Below are 19,920 nucleotides of genomic sequence, written 5' to 3'. Positions count from 1 at the left end.
CGTCGTCTTCGTCGAAGAAGGCTTTACAGAGGAAGACTTGGTAGAGCTAGTAGCCGGTTTGACGGAGCTGGAAGAGGAATGAGTGAAAGTTTGCAGAGTAGACGAAGAACGAGCGTTGGAGCAGGTACCAAAGTCAGACTTGCAAACAGTGCCGCAGTGAGCAGCGCTGGAACCGCACCATCCGTAGTCAGAGCAGCAGTCTCCAAAGCCAGATTCGGAGCAAGTATAGCCGGAAGATCCGCCGCAGGAGCCATCGGGAGAGATCTTGCTGTCAGGCTTGTTGATGCAGGTGCCGAATTGAGGGTTGCAGCCTTGAGTAATCTCACAGTGGACGCGGGAGGAACTACACCAGCCGCACCTATTAATGTTAGTCGGTGGTCAGAAGAGTCATGTCCGTAAATAGCGTACTGAGAGCAACAGTTGCCGAAGCGTGAGCCCTCGCAAGTAAGTCCGGTAGCTCCGCCACACTTCCCTGTTTCCGTGACCGCAGCAGATGAGACCGCCGTGAGGACAGTCAAAGCCCAAATGAATACTGGACGCATGGTTGCAATGTAGTTGAACGAATGTGAATCTTCGAGTCAGAAAGAATGATGACACCAAAAGGAATCAAATAGAGACGGCCAGAGAGCAATACACAAGAGACGATGAGCGAGTGATAGCTACTGTAGAAATCTGTTTAAAGCTAGAGACATGATTATACACAACGTAAATTATATAAGAGAAAGTAGATTAAGAAGAAAGGTACTCTTGAAGTTACTAAAGAAGCGCGCTTAATAACTCTAAAGAAGTTTAGAGTGTATAGTAATAGTAAAATGGTAAAAAAGAAAGCGCGTGTTAAGGTAAGTAAATTATTATAAAGACGCTATAAACGCTATAGTAAAGTGAGCTATACCTTACGTATACAAGTAAGATATAGTAGAAGTTTCTAATTAATTTTATCTATTATAAATATTAATAACTATTATACATGATTATAGTTATAGTAGAATCTTTGTAAAAAGGTTCTACTTGCTTATTGAATATGTTAGAACTTTAATTCTATATACGTTTTTAGTAAGAAGAACGTCATAGCTAACGCGCTCTCTTACTACCCCTTAGGAAAGCTCGCGGGTGATTTGCTTGCAGTAGCGTAGGGTATTTACATCACGAAGCGGATTTTCAGCGCTATTGTAGGCACCCGCAACGATAGCGAGCAAGAATTCCGAATATATGTTATCTATACTAGAGATGGCCGCCTGCCTTACAGTAATATTATCGGAGATAATGCAAAGTAAATCTACCTATAGGTACCTTTCTCCCAGTTTCTCTACTAATAATATGGCATCGTGAATTTTTGCAGCAATGCATGGATTAGAGGGACCTGCCTCGCAAGATAGCTCAGTCGGCTTATCTCTTCTGAGCTGTACCTGCGGGGCGTTTCCCCCAGACATAACTCAAGGCTATGCAGCGACATTTCCTGGACGCGGGGACGATGCATCTGAGCAGAACATCGATTACAAGAAGACCCTCCTTGGATATATCGCTCTCTAATGCTGATCGCTCTTGACAATGAGCGTGTTGACCTTCGCAGCGGGCGAGCCAATCTCGAATGAGATCGAAGTCTAAGAATTTAGGGCCCTGCGGAAGTAGACGGCTCATATGAGGGTACTTGGACGTGTTTTGTGTAGCCGCCCGGATACTACTGCCCTCGTCCTCGAGAAGCAGCCCGATCATTAGTTGTATCTTTGACCTGGAACTCGCTGTCATACACGTATACTGTCTTATAAATTATATACTGTGTTTTTTAATGTCATTATTAGGGGGCGTTAAGCTGGAGACGCTCTCTTCGAACAACTCCGCAACAGCTTGACATGCATCGCATTACAGTGGCTTTATACGAACACCACATCTGTGACGATAATATGGCTCCTCAACATCTGCGGGCGGCAGAAAGGCTTCGGGGGTTATCTTGAGTTGGGCGCATTTCTCGCAGAACCTCATGATTGAAAGCAGAGTAAAAGGATGTAGAAGGAACGATGATGATGCCTCTGAACAGCAATGAGGGGCAATTACGACCCCATCAAATTCCGGGCATGAGGCACAGCAAGACACCTATAGCAGCTCTAACTTTATCCATACATGATGGACAGGGCATGCGTAGCCGCCCAAGGTGGCTATGAAAGCTAAGCCCACGAAACGACAATAACACTTGGAAGTGATTCAGCTGCTGAAGGGGAAGGCATCGCAAATGTTGTCGAAGGCATCCTGTGTCTACGACGACATGAAGAGAATTGATAGTGAGACATTGCCATCCAACGCGAAATAACGGAAGGTGAAGATGGATGAAATGTGGATTGTTGGATGGTGTGATGATTTGTCGCGGATGAGGAAAGCGCGGAGGCTGCAGTGAGGCTGCGGCGGATGCTGCTAAGCCTCGCGCTATGACATCACCGGCCCTTTCACTCGTGCCACGAATCCATCAAGACAGCACGCGCAAGGACTTTGGTATGCATGCGCGAGTCGAGTATATCACGACAGGAAACTAGAAGACATGGAGAGCATGTATATTTGCAGCCGAACACTGCGAATCAAATTGCTGCGCTATTCAACGCGACGTGACTTCTAAACACCATGCCCACTATAGACAAAACAACAACGAAAGTCTAACCGAAGCGTTATCAATCTGAAAGCAACCGAACTCCAATAGTACGTTCTCATCTTGATCGAACGCCGACAGTACATTCTCATCTTGCTCAGCTCAACGTCCCCTGCCGACTCCTCTCCATACCCGCCGGCGCGGTGCCAACATGGCTCACGAGCTCCGCCTCATCGGCCCGATTCAATTTAGAGTCGAGCGCATCATCCAGACCTGTATTCCTCGTGCGCATCGGACTCGTCGCATCTGCCGCACTATCATCAACATCCAGTTCTTTTTCCTTACGTCTGATCGTACCCATGCTTGCTACACTAGCATCGTCGCCATCGGACTTCTTCTTGGTCTCACCCTCGCCGTTGTGCACTTCGATGGTAACGTCGGTATTGTCTTTGCTGAAGACACGAAGACCAACGACACACACGGCGTTCCAGGGGTCGCGCTCGAACTCATCTTCCTCTTCGACGAAGGGGTAGCGCGTGTTGTTGTAGCAGACATAGCGCTGGCGTTCGGAGAACATGCGCGGAATGTTGTCTTCGTCGTCCGAGAGGCCAGAGTCAAGCGAGCATGGGCCATCGAGGTCAGAATCCCAGGAGTCATCGGACATATCGTCGGGCGAATGCATTCCGTGCTGAGCGCGGTGGGAGTATTCGCTAGCACTTCGTCCGCGAGTGACCTGGATACCGGGTCGGATACCTGGGATGGGGGTGAGTGTGGCCCGGCGAACGCCAGTTGATGGTCGGTGCTCAGGACGTGGACTGTATGTCCTTTGACCGGGCGTTCCAGGGCGGAACTCATCAGTTAACGGCGTGGGAATAGGCGTCGGCAAAGGTGTAGGGATAGGCGAGTCCGTCATCTGGCCTTCGTTGTACCCGTCGCGACCTTGGTAGGCGCCTGGGAGATCAGTGTTGTAGCCACCGCGACCCTGAAGCTCCCCAGGCATGTTTTGATTATACCCACCCCTACCTTGCAGCTCACCAGGCATGTTCTGGTTGTAGCCCCCACGTCCTTGGAAGCCTTGACTATGGGTAGCAGGAGAAGGTTGTGGACTGTGGTTGTATCCACCGCGTCCTTGGAGGATTGCAGCTTCAGGAGTCGCAGAGCCGTGGCTGTCGCGGTTGTAGCCGCCACGACCCTGTAATGCTCCGGGAAGCGATGCATTGTAACCATCACGACCTTTGTTATACCCTCCCCGGCCGCCAAAACCGCCACCTGGACTAGCCGAGCGCTCACGGAGTGGGTCAAGGCTCGATGCACGATGGTGCCTAGACACCGCTTGATGAACAGGCTTAGCGTCTTCGTCGCCGGAAGTGCGGTTATCTTCCTCGACATTGATCCCAAGACCAGACAGGCCTTCGAGCTTCCTCTCGACTTCTGCCATATCGCCGGAACGATTGAGTTTGCGCGTCTCTTTCGCAGCTTTCTTCAGCTCTCGCAGCTCAGCCTTGTGGCGTAATCTCTTACGGCGTTGGTGAGCTTGCTTCATTTCGGCCTTCTTGCGCTCAACTCTCTCCTCCTTCTCACGTTTGGCCTTATCTTTTTCTTGCTCTCTGAAGTGTCCTTTGGCATGCGCAAGGTCGTAAGAGAGCCCGATCGATAACAGTTTCTCGCGCCGTTTAGTGCACGTCATCCGAATGACTTCATCCGGTGTCGGATTATCAGGTATCCTGGTTGCTTTGATCTTGAGCAAGACGGTGTAGTTACCAGGCTCAAGATCCAGCTCGGTAGAGACGGAGCGCTTCATATAGTATGTACCATTGCTACGAACGATGTACTCTTCTTCGTCGTCTTTGTGGAGTCGGAACTGTAAGTTGAACTCATACTGACCTTCGAGGCCTTGGTAGTAGCGATCGTCAAGCTGGCTGAGCACAATGACCACGGGGCCACCTTTTGCAAGATGTATCTTGAACTTGGTATCGAGGTAGTCGACGCTCCACGGAACGTTGACACTTGTCCACTGTTGAGATACAGTCCATTCCGGACCAAAGAGTCTCGTACGGTCGAAATGCTGGTAGGTACGCAGTAGGTCCTTGTACGAGATCCAGAAGACACCGTCGTCGCCGAACTTGTGATCAAGCTTCCTCATCCATTCCGGGGTCCATTCCTCTGAACCATCGCTCCAGCGACCAGTCCATTCGGTTCGGCCCCAGGGGTTTCGAAGCTTCAGCAGGCGCTGGCCGTCGATCTCGCGTGCTTCCATGACGGAGTAGGCGTGCTTCTCTTGGATGCCTTTGCGAGCACCGTAGATACCACCCATCTGGCCACATCCGAAGAGGAACGTCTTGTTGACATTCATGAGCTCTTCGCGCCAGAATTTGTCCTTGTCCAAGATGTCGGTTGCAAAGACTTCAGACGTGACACCTCCAGTGAGGTCCTCGATGCCTTCGCCAACAAAGCCGCCATCGATGGCGCTGTAGTCGCCGTGTGCTTTGGCAAAGGCCTTCTCGAGCAATGGCAGCCACGTCTCATTGGGATCGCTGCATTGCGCGAAGTATAGGGCCCTCGAACCAGTTTGCATAACAGTCCGGTATTCGTCCTCGGGGCTTTTTCGGTTCTGGAGCTCCAACCAGTGGTAGCGCTCAAGTTTTGCTTCATCAAAGTCCTCTTTGATGAGGTATAGCTTGTCGTCGATAACCTCGGAAATCCATTCGCCATCTAAGACAGGTTAGCTTTTGAGGTACTTGGCTATGCAAAAGTGCCCTTACCTCTGTGGAAGACGAATCCGTATACGCCAACTTGCTCATCGCGTGCAACGCATACCCGCTGTATCAATTCTTCCTTGTTCGAGATCGTCGCCAGTGCCGACATGAACCAGCAGTCGCCGTCGTTACCCTGCCGTACATCGTTCGCCGTAGCGCCTTCGATGAAAAATCGTGGTTCGTCGAAGATATCCTGTGACAGATTAGACATGCGACGATAGTGGTGGTGGTAATACATACCTCGACTCTCTTAACCGACAAAGGATGGAAGTCGGCTTTCTCTTCATGGAGTCCGGTCAAGCAGTCGGCGGGAGTGTCCGGAATCAGCTGCGACCGTTTGAAGTCGGCCTCTATATCGAAATGTGGATCTCGGTACTTCTGGTTCAGTCGTCGGCACTCTTTGACGATCTTTGCGACCTTTCTAGTGCAGGCTTCCTTGGCCTCTTCGTAAGATGCGAGCGCATTGACCCCGGGTATGGACCCTCTCGGCGCATGTGCGGCGGCACGTTTCGCATACAGATTGTCGGGTAAGATCGTAAAGATCTTACCGGGGTGTTTGGTCGTGAATTTGTTCCAGAATTCGTCGATGTTCCTCTGAGGAGCTTGTTTTCTGACCGGCAAGCGTGGCCGTGGCGCAGGAGCAGGCGTATCTTGAACCATGCTGGGCGCCCTAGAGTGTGGAGTGGTGATGTTGATGAAGTCGTTGTGAGTACCATTCGATGCCATTGTCAATTCTGTGCCGCGGCCCAAATGCTCAGGGGCTGGCTATGCTTCTTGGGGCGTACGGCGTCCATTGGGGACTCAGTCGTTAATAAATGTTTGAGAACGATTATGGAGTTGTCAGCCCCCAAAGACGCTTCTTAGAGCTGCCATGTATGGTGTGGTATTTCGAGGGCCTGTAAGAAAAGAAGTGGGGCAGTCAGACACGAGGGCGTTGCTCGGCGCAGCCGCTGGGCCCCCGCACACCATGCCGCTGCGAATCAGCTGGCCGCGGAGCTCCCGAACCCTTGCTCTCTGCCGTCACAAAGCGGAGAGGCAGATACAACGGCGATCTGATGCAGCTGCACTGGCCTGCGTCTTCAGCTGCAGACATGGACAGATGACGAGTAAGAGTGTTGGATTGTGACGCGACGCAGTAGGGAGGCTCTCGTTCTCTGGAAACGGCTCGGATGGTCAATGCGCGCAGCCAGGTTAGCCTGGGGGCGGCCAGCTAGCCTATTCTAGCTGACTACGGGTGGAAGCCTGACCGACTTCTTGTCTTCTCACATTACCAGTAAACGGTCGTCCGGTGATGGTTTGGAGGTGTGCAACTTGTTCACCGAAACTGCCTGCATATGGCGGGTGGTGCTATGACGCCTCTCACGTTCTGGAACCATCACCGCGCGGCACTCGCAATGGTCTGATGAAGCGTTCTTTGCAAAGGGACAGGAGTAACATCCAGACGTGTGAAACGTTCCATCGACGTATTCAGCTGCTCTGTGAAATCATACTCTCGGGGCAGTATCATGACGCCTGTGGGTCCTTCTTAGCCCCGGTCCACTCTGCAGGAAGGGCAATGGACATAGCGCAATACCAGCAATGTTCGAGAACATATTGATGCCGTACTAGGATTCACGTGAGCACAGGTTCGGACTGGAATGGTCTCAGTGGGTGTTTGTGTATCTCTGCGATCCCAGGGTGTGTGCCGACTCTCCATTGATAGGCAACTTTCCTCTGCGAGCGTGGGTCATGCGCAGGTATCTCGGTTCCGAGCCGCCGGACATGTCTCATTGCGTCCATGGTGCTGGAAACGACGCTGACTAACGCTCGCACAGTGCCTGCATAGGTGCTGTAACGTTCGGCAAGGTTCATGATGAGTCGACAGGAGTAGCGGTAATGGCTGCGCGCTCGTCGAGCCGATGTCTCGATAGGGTAAAACGGCATACGTAGCTCCCGGATGAAACAGTATCACCAACAGTTGTCAGGTCTCTATGTCAGCCCTAGCACCCAGCCCTACGAGCGATGCTGCGAGCGTCCTGCGATTTTGCAGGGATGCGATCTCACCGTAATTTCATCGCATACGGCCAATTGCGTCGCGAAGCCACACCTGGTGTGTGCTAAACGATAAACTCCCTCGAGCCGGACACAAGGGCGATCATCCAATCGCGAGTATGTTATTTGAGTGACCTCGGGAACTAACGTCTTTCGATGGTTCTATCGTAACGTTCGGGAATGCACAACTACGTAGGCTGACTGTTTTCCAAGGAGACTATAGGTAGATACAAACTGCTGGCCAACTCGGTCCTTGGGCGACACTTGAAGCTGTGACAACGCGAGGTCAGCTCCGGGTATGCAACACAGCTGGCGGAATGAGCGGTAAACACATCCCCTGAGCGCTTTCCCAGTTGTGAACACCCTGACGAGTCCAATACCGATCTGAAGATATGAAGTAGCATTAGGCTGAGTGCAAGGCTGAAGTGGTGAGATGTGGTGTGAGGCTTGGGACGTGTGCCGATTCCGGCGCTTGCCGAAAGCACGGACGAAGGCTTTAGCTCGATGCTGTCATTCCTTTGCTTGAGGCGCGCCCAGCCACCACAACCTCTTTACTCTATCAACATCACAAGAAGACGATATGAACAGCATCGCCCAGTATCACGTCGGGTGGCCCAGACCCAAGTCTACGTCTCGCAGTACTCGACTTCCACTTCCGCTGCTTTTCATTTGCCACTTCAAGTGGAGCCGCTCTCCCTTCAGATTTCCAGCTAGTTTCATTCAAACTCCCCTTCAGCCATTCGCGAGCATTTACGGCAATATCGACTATATTGCTTAAGAGGCCGCTCGATTGACTAGAAACATTGTGGTTCCGGGTTTCGACGCATCACGCGATGTCCACCCAATCGTCCAGACCCGAAAAACAAGGCCTAATCGCTGCTTGACTATAGATCACAGATACCCACCCCGCTTCTCGGTTGTCCAACTATCAACATGACGCTGTATGTAGCCATATTCATTGAACGATGCTATCAAGATTCACATCGCCTACCATCAACATGTTCCTCTTACGGCTGTGATGAGGTGGTCTCGAGCCTATCCTATCACATAATTCGCTTCCCGCTGAATCTGAGCTTCCAGTCGATGACGCAGATGCTATGGAACTAGTCACTGATCCGAACCCACCGTCGGAGTCCAGCTTCAATACTGGCCATGGCTCGTATCTTCGGAAGCTATCCAGCCATCGAGAGATGTTTTTGCGGTCGACATTGGCTATCAACTTTTCGGCGTCTTCCGTAACCAATCTCTCCAGGCACTTCTCATCGCCACCCAAGTCGTACGCATTTTCAGCATATGGATCGATTCCAGCTGCTTTTGCCGCCGCTCTTCTCCCTTCCAGCGCTTCTTCTGCATCTTGTATTATTTTCACATATTTACGGTTTAAATGCACAAATTGCAGGCCCTACTCATCCTTCAGCTCGTCCGGGTCGCGGTCCGGGTTGTTTTGACAATAAAACTCCAACAGGGGCCCGTGAGTGCCTCGAGCGTTGTCATGATGCTGCCTTGCAGACTGTACTTTTGCTTCGAAACCTGCAAATTGTTGCACCTATTCGTCTTTAACGTCAGTTAATTTTTCGTTGTACGCTCGTTGAGCCTGCGCCGGCGCTTCGTTGTCGCCCATGCGTGTCGTGGTTTCCAGGATAGAGCTATCAGTATTGGTATCCTCGCCGTCATAGACGTCACCGTCCCCATAGCGTCGAGACGGAATCCTGTGATGATACTCGTAGGCTTTCAACGGCCAGCCTTTGTCCTTGTCTTGCGGTAACGACCCAGCATGCTCCAGAAACATGGCTTGGTAATAGTCCATATCTGTCAGGATAGCGAACCATCTCTTCTCTGCATTCTGCAGCTTGCCCTTTAGCTGTCGTTCACGCGTCTTAAAACTCCGATACGCTGACTGCGCGCGTCTAACCCTTCCTTTTGCCTCTTTTAGACTACGTCGTTCTGCATGCATTCGAGACGGTGATCTGAAACGCGAGTTCCATTTCGCCACCTTGAGGTCACTAATGGCAGCGGTATACTCCTTCCACGCTGGTTGCGCGTCCTCATTGATCTTATCCAGATCTGCATCGATTTCTCTCTTCGTCTTTCGGTACCGGCGGCCCTCAATGACAGAATTACGCATCGCTGTGTACACTGTTTTCGAGAGGACGAGGGCCAATACATTTTTCTCGCCGTCAAAAGTCCGCGATAGGGTAGCAGGAGGATGCGCCGCGATGAATGGCGTGCTCATCGCCGGGAAAACAACGTAGGCAACCAGGCCGCTGGCACTGACAAGCAAAGGACGGACTTTTGGTCATGGTGGCTTGGGTCTTCTTGCCTATTCCGGGACGGGATGTATCATGAAGTGGAGTGGTGGCGTCTACTGCGTCTACTGTGTCTCTGGTTAACTTTTTGAAAAGCTGTGAATGCTTTGCATGTGAGCTAAGCTCAGATTCCTGGCGGATGTACAAATCAGCTAATTCGCGGCTTGAGATTATGGTATTAAGCCTCTGTTCAGCGTCCAGGCGAACTGCAGTTCGGGCTAATCTGACCTGAGATTGGTGTTCATCTTCTCGCATTCCTTTACGAACATGACTTCGATGTCGTTGCTTAGGTCTAGCCGCCTTCAGGAAGTAAGAGATACTTTTTCGCGTTGTGAATCGATCCATGCTGAGCATGTGATCTACGTGAATTGCAGACTGGGTGATGCTTTTCACATGCGTGTTGTGGAAGACAAGGGCAAGCTTAACAAGCGATTCGGTCAAAAGCTTTCATGGCGCGTCGAAGACAAAGCTCATTGTTCAGCATCGTTAGAAATAATTCTCATCGTTGTCCACTGCATTGCAACACTGACGGTTCGGCCAGTGGAACTCTGTTGTCTTGATATGCGATTACGATATAATAACGTATAACGTGATACATCTTGTCCGGGGAAGACCCTCGAGATAGACAATCTCATAGTTCTAGTCGGGAAGACCAGCACATGCAACTATGTGGGCTTTCACTAAATTAGGGTCAGCCTCATGTCTGAGCGCCCCAATGCCTTGGTATACGGAATGCCTAACGGGTGAAAAAGTACGGCTGTGGTTCGCCGCCCGCGCTCTGACCTCATTAGTAGACACATAGAAGCATGAATACTAGCAGAGTTCATCAATTCAACCTTCCAAACACCAAAGCCTCTTGACCAGCGCCCACAGCTTTCAACACCTCAACCGGCACACAAGACAAACGTGGAGCTGAAGGGATTAAAGGGTCGGGCGCTTTGATCCAGCAACAAGCAAGACTATGACGAACACTCGGGGCGGGAAAGGTAAGAAAGCCTCTATGTTTTATGCATGACGTCAGACGTGAGAAGCTAACAATGAAGGCCGCCGGCGCAAGAGACGGCTCGGAAGAGGCGATCATTATTCCCCAATTGAACCTGGTAGCCCTCGATCGAGGTCTCCAACACCACGTGATGTTCGAGACAGGTCGATCAACGATGAAGACCGTCAGCACCTCCCGTACGAGGAATTGGATCGACGAACTGCCACCCATAACCGAGCTGAGCGGTACGATTCTTACAATGGTCCAGACCCTGATGTGGCCTTAGCTTCTGTCGAGCACGATGCTGCACCTCTTGACGTTCTTGATCGCTATGCACGATCACCGCGAGCGATAACATCAGATTCTCTACTTGATACTGCAGTTGCGACTCGGCGCAACGGAAGTTCTCAGATCGATCTTGCGGTTTCCGCTGGCACACCTACCTATTCAGCTGTTCTTGAATCGAACAATGGCACGGGGAATCCCAACAAGGATAACTCTGTCAACCCCATTGAAGACCATGCTTGACGAAGCCAAAGTGTAAGGGGTAGTTGTAGGCAATAGTACTTGCTTTACACTACAAGAGAATAGTAGGGGACAGCTCTATATTTCTACGTTAATAAAGGTAGTTGTATGTAGGAGAAAGAGAATAATTCTTGTCCTTTCCTTTGCGGGCGGAGCGCAGGTTAAGAGCAAGTTTCTAGGCTAAGACCTAAGCGAGAGTAGCAAGCATATTGTGTGACTGTTCTCTTCACTCCGCCTTCGCCATCTTATGTTACACAAAGTCTGACTCCGCAAGACGATCCTTCTCATCCCCTATACAAAATCAGAAGAGCTGCTCGTCAGAGCAATCTATTTCTTTACGAAAACACCAAGACTTAGAAGCGGGCGATAGGCTTACAAGTAGTGTACGAGGGAGAGGACCAAAAGACGAAGCTCATCAATGCGGACCGTGTTCCAGTCAGGCAAATTTGGGAGATCCATGAAACAGCTCCAACCGGCGATTCAGACTCTTACCTAGGAAGGGGAAAGACCGCACCCACATCTGGAAGTCCGCATAGCTCGAAGACCACCAGAGTTGTGGTCACTCGCGTGGAGGGAGAGTTTCGAACTGCCTTCAGGATTACTAGCTGTAATAGCAAGCTCCAAGAAAAGATCGACAATATGGGTGGAGAGATAAGATATCTCTTGATCCATTTGGCAGGTCGGCCAGCACCACACAATCCAGCCGGTCTTCCGATCCTGCGCATCCCGTCCTGGGGAAACTGGTATGAGTTGTCGACCATGGATATTGGCAATATCGTCAGCTTCCGACCGTCCAGGAACGACCGACTCATAGGACATGCTCACATCACCGACATTGAGGAAGGTGTACTTCGGAGGACCGAGCGAGATGTCATAGGAGTCTCGACTTTGGCCATAACGTTCGAAGCGACTCCGCAATTGATCGGAATCCGGAACGTCAGCAGCGCGAAGCGAGGCCTGCAGAACGAGACACTCCACAAGCTTTCACACATCCACTCCCACCCCGTCCACATACCCCTCCCCAGGCCCAGAAAGACGCTGCTACTCGAAACGATACCAACAGCCGTAACCCTGCACAGAATCACACGGGAACTGATCAGCCTGGTACAAACAGTGCAAACGCCAAGCGCAGGAGGGACGATTCGGAAGACAGGCCTTCCAAGAACGGTCGGCGCCAATCCGTTTGATTCTTCTTCCGTATGATTCTCTACATTCTCTCCGGACATGTCGCTGATTTCCTGGGGCAACTTCCACTGAATTTGTTTTTTGTGCAGGATTAAAGTTGCAATTCACGCCTCAGCTTTCTGGAGCCATGTTGTGATCTGCGCTTTTTCCAAGCTCTTCAATATTCCCACTAGCCTCTTTTCACCCCTTTCCAGCCCTCACTCATCGATACAGAATGGGCCTGTCAATAGCGGTAGTCGAGAAGCATACGGTTCTTGCATGTGTTGTACTCGGTTCTATTTCTTTACTTTCTCGTCGATAGAATAGCACAAAGTCTCATGCTATTCTAAAATATCAAAGTCAATGGGTAGCTTCTCAGTTCAATGCCAAGTTCTTGCTTTCTACCCCCAGATGCTTCTGCTTCACACGCATGTATCAAGTGCGATGTATCTGTTGTTGATGCATATGCCATGTCTCTGGCACATGGTACACCCGATTTGTTTTATCAAAACCTCGATAATCTCTCGCGTTTGAAGGTGTCTTGCATCAGTTGCGCGGGGCATTACTCATTGAGGACAAAACGTCGAAGGAACCAATAACGGTTTGCTGACGTCTTCTCAACGTTTAGACCGTACCCCTGTGCACAAACCCGTTAATGTCTCCGCCGCAAATAGCCAGCCTTCCATCGTCTTCCCATCATCGCCCTGTAGTCTCCACATCGCCCCCTCCCCGGTAGCAACAATAGACTCATTCATCTCACACAACCATCGAGGGCTCTCATTCAGCCAAATAATCGACCAGTCCATCAGATGTGCCAGTCCGATATGTCCCAGTGACGCCAGTCCTGATATCACCCACTCATACCGCTGCGATACGAAAGCGCGTAGCTCATGAAACGTGGTCGTGGTAAAGAAGGCGACCTCGAGGAAGTGCGCATGGACCAGTGTACATATGTTGTCGAGAGTGATGCGCGAGAAGATGTGCGCGTTGACGAGCAGGTTGACGAAGAGCTTGAATGTAGGCTCGTGGAGTAGGATGGACATGAGGAGCGCGAAGTGAATGATCTTTCGAAATGTAAGCGCCATAGTCGCAAGTATAGGGTCGTCTGTCGGTGGATTATTGTGTCGTCGAGATGGACGGTATTGGCAGTGTCGCGTTGTAGAGCTGCTAGGACCGAATCGATAGGGCGCCTTGGCAAAGAGATTGGAAGGCGATACAGTCAACACCTACATGCCTCACAAGCTGCATATCATTAGCAGTGCTACTATGTTAGCATTGGTTTCTGTGTGTTGAGACCACCTGCCCTGAATGATCAGCTAAGGCAACGAAAAGCTCTGACGTTGGAAGGTGAACGCAACGATCACGTGACAGTTGGCACTTTCACTCCGGGGCTGCATCGAGCAGCACACGTCAATCAGTCGGGAACTGGCTACAAATACGCTCATCACATGGAAAAAGAGGCTAGAAAATCTGAAGTACTCTGATAGTCTTTTGTAATAGTGCTCCTTACAGGCGGCACCCAGACCTCGCCCATTGGGGGCAGTTGATTCTGGTCTTCTCCCTCGATCACTATCACAGTATGAGACAACTAGGAGCCACTAGCGTATGTCAACAATGAGCCACTTCATAGCTCATGGGAAATCTCAAGTGATACGTACGGAGTATTCGGGTTCGGCGCGCCTTTGACAAGCTTGAACCCACCTGGCTGGAGGTACTGAAAGACTTGTTTCGGGTCGTACTTTTTCGATATCTGAATCAGCCGTTGCTTGTTCTTGGATCCGTAGCTTCCGATGGGATCTTGGAACTCGGATGCGTAGTTGAGATACACAAAGTCATTGTCCAGATTCCTCCTCTTGGCTTCCGCTTTCACGAGCTTGATGATGTTGGCAATCACACTGTGAAACTTGGGTTCGTCTTCTTTGTCGTTCCAGGCCGCATTGAAGTTGAGTACGAAGTATGGGCCATTTGCTGGGTCGATGCCTAAAGCATTCCCGCCGTTCTTCTGCATGGCTTTGGTCGCGCTTTCCGTGATGGGCTGGATGGCCATGATGAGTAGAATCTTCTCGACGTCGGCGACGGTTGCTTCTTGCCTGTAGAACGTATCGACGATGAACTTGAGCAACTGTCTGTCCATCTTCAGACTAATACCCCACCAGGTCTGGTAAGCACCAGGAGCTGGGGCTCCCTGATTGAGGAGATCGGCCATGCCGGACATTGGGCGAAGGCCAGTTGTGTCGTCAATGGCAGTGATATTGCTCCAGCTGGAGAATACAGGCGCGTTCGCAATAGGCTTGGCATAATGAAGGTTGGCAAAAGCGACCTTGCCGATTCCAGGCGCGCTGGCGAAAGTCTAGACACATCAGCTTTCCGTGCATGAGGCGTGAACTTAGCGCACTTACCACAATTTGGGCGGCATCTTCATCTTTGACAGAACCAGAGACTGTGAACTGATGAATCGCATCTAGCACAGCGGGGTATGCATCTTCAAGGTACACCCGCTGACCTCCCCACATCTCGCCAAGAGGGAAGGCGTCGAGCTTGAAGTTTGTGACGATTCCGAAATTGTTACCGCCTCCTCTCAGTGCCCAGTATAGGTCGGGATAAATGGTCGCGCTGACGTTGATCGCGATGCCAGAAGCCGTGACTAATTCGAAACTCGCCACGTTATCACAAGCCCAACCGCGCTTGCTCGCGAAGTGAGATATACCGCCTCCAAGAATAAGGCCAGGCACGCCAACAGGGGCCATCTAGTCCCATCATCAGTGACAGGACCATAAAGTTGGCGCACATGCGTAGACTTACACGTCCTCCTGCGACACTCAGACCGTCTTTCTCGACAGCATTGTAGACGTCTATCCATCGAAGTCCAGGGCCGATGTCGACCGTTTTCTTATCGGAGGCAACAACAGCCTGCTTGAAGTTTTCCAGCGATACCGTGATTCCATCTTCGATACTAGATGCACCGGCCCACGCAACATGGCCACCGCCTTTTACGGCGAAGGGGCATTGGTACAACCTAGCCACAAGCACCAATGTTGAGACGTCGATTGTTTTCGTAGGCTTGAACACACAAGAAGGTCGTACTGAACTTTGTTGAGCAGACCAGTATCCTCCGGTAAAATTGCTGTATGCGGTTGCTCCTTCAGCCAAGACCTTGTCGGTGCCGAAGAGTATCGTCAAGGCGGTACACTAGAGTCTGTCAGCTTGCGCGACCGTGACTTCGTTGTAACATGCTCAAACCTACAGCATGTGAGCATTGTGCATCTAAGGCCCGCGCATTGAGTGTATTCGCAGGTTCTGGCAGAGCCGAAATGTCGACGGCTAGGTTTTCGAGAGCCGCAGTGATGTTGAAGTCCTGCGGCTCAAAGACAGCGCCGCTGGCTTGTGCTCCCACACCAGCTGCAAGAGCTGCAATTGGAACAAAACATATGACCTTCATCGCTACTGATGGCTGCAATCAATTGTGCGGATTAGGTCACTTGGCAGCGCGTTCGTGAGCGATAACCTGCGCGTTTGAGTCCCAAGGGCGCGTCGAGCTCTGGAGGGGCCCGGGGCTCTCACTTGGGGGCTCTTTTAACAGCATACCAGTGCGCCGCATCCTTCTGCACCTCGCTTGGCTGTAGGTATCTAATTTGAGGTACGTCTTCGATGATTGGTGCAATGCTAAGCCTCCTGCGAGAAGACGGTTGGATCCTGCGGGATTGTGGCGATGTGGTGAGCGAAGCCTTGCCGTGTCTTGCACGGAACGGGATGGGCTGTCGGCTGTTCCTAATCCGGCCTAGTGTGGTATGAGGGGAACAGCGCTCCCGAGGTCCAAGGTTCCCAGCTCGCCGTCGCTATGAGGTCCACGTTGATATGAAATTCATTGAAGACCACAGAAGCGCGATTCTTCGAAAAAGTTTGAGTCATGATCGAGCAGTGATGAGCTTCGATGATAGAACGATGGACGGAACGGGGCAGGCTGTGCCGGCCGAGCGGCAGAGGCGCGGGACGACCTCCAAGTGGAGATGAGATCCTTTCTCTCGGGAACATCGCCCCCACCAGACTGTGAACGATACTGCAGGTACTTCCAGCCCCCGCTGAACGACATCTTCAAGTACTTCGATGAGAGAAGTTCGAAGTAGTACGCTATCAAAGGTCACCGATAAAGTAAACAAGAGCTCTACGGCGTGTGTTAGACTGGTTGCACGATGGCAGTGCACGTTGTGATTGTGCTACTGGGTTGTACAATAACGGTCTTCGTGAGATATGCAGTAATACAGGCCCACCTCGCAAGATACCCTGCACCGCATATCAGTCTTATCAAGGTGAGCAGGCGCTTACGGAAATACTAATCGCATGGCTCCATTTCGCAAGCGGTAATATATCGAATACTCGGTCTGATGAACCCAGGCGTTGGTTCTGGTTGTGTCGATGTAGACTTTCCGCTACTTCATCAATCCCTTTCTTTTCAATCTACGTGACGACATACACTACAAGAAAGCTCCACCGCGTTGCATGACTCGAAACGCACTTCCGGTATACCAAACATCGACAACATGACGTCCCAACAACTTGCAGATGTTACTTGGGATAAGACTACACCTCCAGCAACTATGAGCAGACGCGAACTGGAAGGCATCAGCATTGCTATGCTGACACTTACATCTTTGGTCTTCGTGGCGCGGATTGTCACTCGAGTGTCTAAGCGGAGGACATTCGAGCTACAAGACTTCTTCTGCTATCTGTCTTACATCTGCTATGTAGCAATGCTGGTCATGTTTTTCAAGGAGAACGACCCCCTCTACCGAGCTGAGCGTGTCCAGAGAGGCGAGGCGCCACTGTATCCAGAGCTTTGTGCGTATATCCATCTTGCAATGTATAGACAAAGACGCTTCCTGACCCTCTTACAGTACACGACGCGGGAATGGTCTATCGATGGTTGACAGCTGGTCAACTGCTGTACTACTCATCTCTAACGGCAGTAAAACTGTCACTTTTAGCCCTCTACCGACTTCTGTTGAGCAAGGCATCTCCCAAATACATTGTGCTGTGGTGGACGATTGTGGCCTTTTGTGTTCTGGTAAATGCGGCATATGACAATGGTTCAGCGCTTTTCACTAATGTATGAACAGTCTTATGTGGGGAGTGCTATGACAACCATCTTCGTCTGCGACGACCAAAAGGCGAAGTACAACTACGGCATGTGCGCGAAACCGAATGAGCAAAAAAGAGCACAGTTTAGCCTATGGTTTGCGTACGCAGTAGATGTAGCGGGTGATCTCGCGGGTCCGTATGCCAGTCCTAACGATCAAAAGATTGTACTGACAAGCGCAGTAATGTTCCTTCCATTTCGCATGACGTGGAACCTTCGGCTACCTAGGGCCCAAAAGCTCGGGATCTTTGTCCTGTTCGGGAGTGGTTGGATATGCATCGTAGGTACAAGTGAAGAAACATTTCCCGCATTCACACAAGTGTACTGATACCATTGCTGCTAGGTCTTCGCCACGCTTCGTGTCGTTCAAGTCAGCGTCAAAGATGGACTGCCAAAGATCCCAGATCCAAAGTGGCTGCAAATGTGGACTATCATCGAGACTTCCATGGGTTGGTGGGCTCTTCACGTGCCACGGTACATGTGCTAACTCTGTTCTCAGCCGTCATCATTGGATGTGCTCCAGCATTCAACGCTCTTCGCCGTCGCTCTGGTCATCACAATGTTGAGATATCGTCTATTCGCCTGGATATCGAGACCGTAGGTGGCGACCACACTACTCAAGTGGAGCCTTATATGCGAGTTCTGCGAACCAAGGAGCAAGGGAGTGAAGAAGCACTGCATCCACGCGGTACTCCTGGACTCGCCTTTTGAGCTGGAGTCTTTGCCTTAGCCGACACTGTCGGCAGGTCCACGCATGCCGAATGATAAGCTAGTGTCAAAAATATCCCTGTTGCGAGCGCGGGCTATCATCGCACGAGTACTGGTTCTACGAAGAGTCCTAGCCCTGAGTGCCAGATACCTCAATCTTTCTCGTTATCCAGTGAAGGTGGAAGCGGTAGCCTAGGGACTGCTAGGGTGACGTCAACCGACAGCGCGCAGTCACCAACGGACACCTATCACTCATCACCCGTGACCTCTCAATCGGGTTTTTATCGTTTCAGATCTCTTGAATCTATTCGTCCTTTTATCTGTCAGATTCACTTCTTCCAAATCAAGACGACAACAGCCAACGTTAGTGGTTGCGCGGCAAAATCGACGATTGTAAACAACAAAGCGTACACTGCGCGCGCCCTCGCACTCAGTTTGACCTCCGCACACTTTTCGGAAACTCTTTCGATAACCACGCGCCATCGCGCAATTCTTGAAGCTTGAATTTACATTGCATCTTGTCTCCAAGTCAAAACTTCCTACGCTTTTCCCGTAACAACCCAAACGACGCAACACTACACCGCTTCGCCCATATCACAACAGACTACAGGAGTTAAACAGCCCAGAAGTCTACATTGCGTCGAAAGTTTACTGACTCACGATTTGGTGCCAAAGTAGACTGCACGGTGTTCGATCTTTCCATTGAACGTAGCGCTTCCGTCTGTTAGCTCCCACAGCAATCAAGATGTCTGCTCTGCGCGAGGGAATCAGAGGCGCTTCCGATATCCGCGTTTCGACTCATACCCCAACCCAGACCACAAAGTTCGAGCCCCAGTCACCGCCTGTCGTCATTTCCATTACCGCAAGCAAGCGCAAGCGCTCCGCAGACGAGCAGACCGATCCACTCCTCACAGCACCAGCCAAGAAGCTCAAGACATCAACGAATATTGCCCCAGTCTGCAACAAGAAGCCCTCTACAACCGCGACCAAGTCCCCGGGCTTCAGATCCACGCTCATCCCTCGCGGCCCCCGCAAAAATGCCACTCTCGGCGTCAAAGACGAGTCCCTCCTCCGCATGGTCTGCGATTGCACGACCGGCAAAGTAACTCAGCTTCACTTCCGCAAGATCCCACACTCCCTCATCGACTGGAACAGCTACCACCACATCAGCAAGATCAACGCCTGGCGCAACCAAATTTACGGGCGCGCCGGTCTAAAAGCCCGCTCCGTGAGCCTATGGTACGAAGCCGAGGAACTCTGGTTCGAGCTTTACTTCCAGCTCTCCATCGTCGAGGCGCGGAAGCGCGGGATTATGCTTCCGGGTAGCAGGCAGGTGCGCGAGGCGTTTAACAAGACGTTTGTGGGTAAGGTGATCCAGGGCAGGGCGGACGAGGATCTGCCGCCGAGGGTGCAGCGCGAGGGAAATGCGTTTGCGTCGAAGTTTAATCGTATGTATCCTTTGCTGAGGGCGAGGCTGAATGGATGCGTTATGGGCAGGTCAGGGGATGTGTTTGTACCGGTGATTACGTTTGGGATGATGGAGAGTTATAAGGTGATGAAGAGGAATTTGGCGGAGAGGGGGATTGAGGCTGAGTCTGAGTATGCGGATGGGCTTCAGGAGTGGCAGTGGTTTCTGTCGAATATGCCAGATGTTGACAAGCAGGCTGTTGTCAAGGAGGAGGAGAACGACAGGGAAATGAAAGCGAAAGAGTATGATGCTGTTGCTGCTTTGGTCAGCC

At 51.2% G+C, this 19,920-nt stretch overlaps 6 protein-coding genes across 6 annotated transcripts; 2 read left to right on the top strand and 4 right to left on the bottom strand.

The window, feature by feature from the left end:
• Positions 1-1,322: 1,322 nt before the first annotated feature.
• On the bottom strand, positions 1,323-1,902 carry BKA58DRAFT_225713 (uncharacterized protein). The gene has a single exon (XM_046166347.1). It carries the CDS (start codon positions 1,744-1,746, stop codon positions 1,387-1,389), a length of 360 nt encoding a protein of 119 aa, XP_046022609.1. The 5' UTR covers positions 1,747-1,902; the 3' UTR covers positions 1,323-1,386.
• Positions 1,903-2,535: 633 nt separating this feature from the next.
• Positions 2,536-6,450, bottom strand: BKA58DRAFT_365716 (uncharacterized protein). The gene is made up of 3 exons (XM_046168872.1): positions 5,572-6,450; positions 5,338-5,524; positions 2,536-5,287 (listed from the first exon to the last, which is right to left on the bottom strand). Exons 1-3 carry the CDS (start codon positions 6,055-6,057, stop codon positions 2,733-2,735), a joined length of 3,228 nt encoding a protein of 1,075 aa, XP_046022608.1. The 5' UTR covers positions 6,058-6,450; the 3' UTR covers positions 2,536-2,732.
• A 2,458-nt stretch (positions 6,451-8,908) lies between these two features.
• BKA58DRAFT_442447 (uncharacterized protein) lies at positions 8,909-9,595 on the bottom strand (the record flags this gene model as incomplete). The annotated part of the gene is made up of 1 exon (XM_046173899.1): positions 8,909-9,595. One exon carries the CDS (start codon positions 9,593-9,595, stop codon positions 8,909-8,911), a length of 687 nt encoding a protein of 228 aa, XP_046022607.1.
• A 4,098-nt stretch (positions 9,596-13,693) lies between these two features.
• BKA58DRAFT_225662 (FAD binding domain-containing protein) lies at positions 13,694-15,882 on the bottom strand. The gene is made up of 4 exons (XM_046166346.1): positions 15,584-15,882; positions 15,142-15,528; positions 14,739-15,086; positions 13,694-14,689 (listed from the first exon to the last, which is right to left on the bottom strand). Exons 1-4 carry the CDS (start codon positions 15,776-15,778, stop codon positions 13,964-13,966), a joined length of 1,656 nt encoding a protein of 551 aa, XP_046022606.1. The 5' UTR covers positions 15,779-15,882; the 3' UTR covers positions 13,694-13,963.
• A 995-nt stretch (positions 15,883-16,877) lies between these two features.
• Positions 16,878-18,184, top strand: BKA58DRAFT_461582 (uncharacterized protein; the record flags this gene model as incomplete). Its single annotated transcript, XM_046174810.1, has 4 exons — positions 16,878-17,175; positions 17,656-17,753; positions 17,817-17,922; positions 17,973-18,184. The coding sequence occupies 4 exons, from the start codon at positions 16,878-16,880 to the stop codon at positions 18,182-18,184; spliced, it is 714 nt and encodes a 237-aa protein (XP_046022605.1).
• Positions 18,185-19,040: 856 nt separating this feature from the next.
• On the top strand, positions 19,041-19,838 carry BKA58DRAFT_276898 (uncharacterized protein; the record flags this gene model as incomplete). The annotated part of the gene is made up of 1 exon (XM_046166812.1): positions 19,041-19,838. A coding segment is annotated over one exon (798 nt), but the record flags the coding sequence as incomplete, so codon positions are not given.
• Positions 19,839-19,920: the final 82 nt, after the last annotated feature.

Source organism: Alternaria rosae (assembly GCF_020736505.1).
Source record: "Alternaria rosae strain MPI-PUGE-AT-0040 chromosome Unknown BKA58scaffold_8, whole genome shotgun sequence".
NCBI classification, from domain to species: domain Eukaryota; kingdom Fungi; phylum Ascomycota; class Dothideomycetes; order Pleosporales; family Pleosporaceae; genus Alternaria; species Alternaria rosae.
This window is presented reverse-complemented; position numbering and strand designations above follow the sequence as displayed.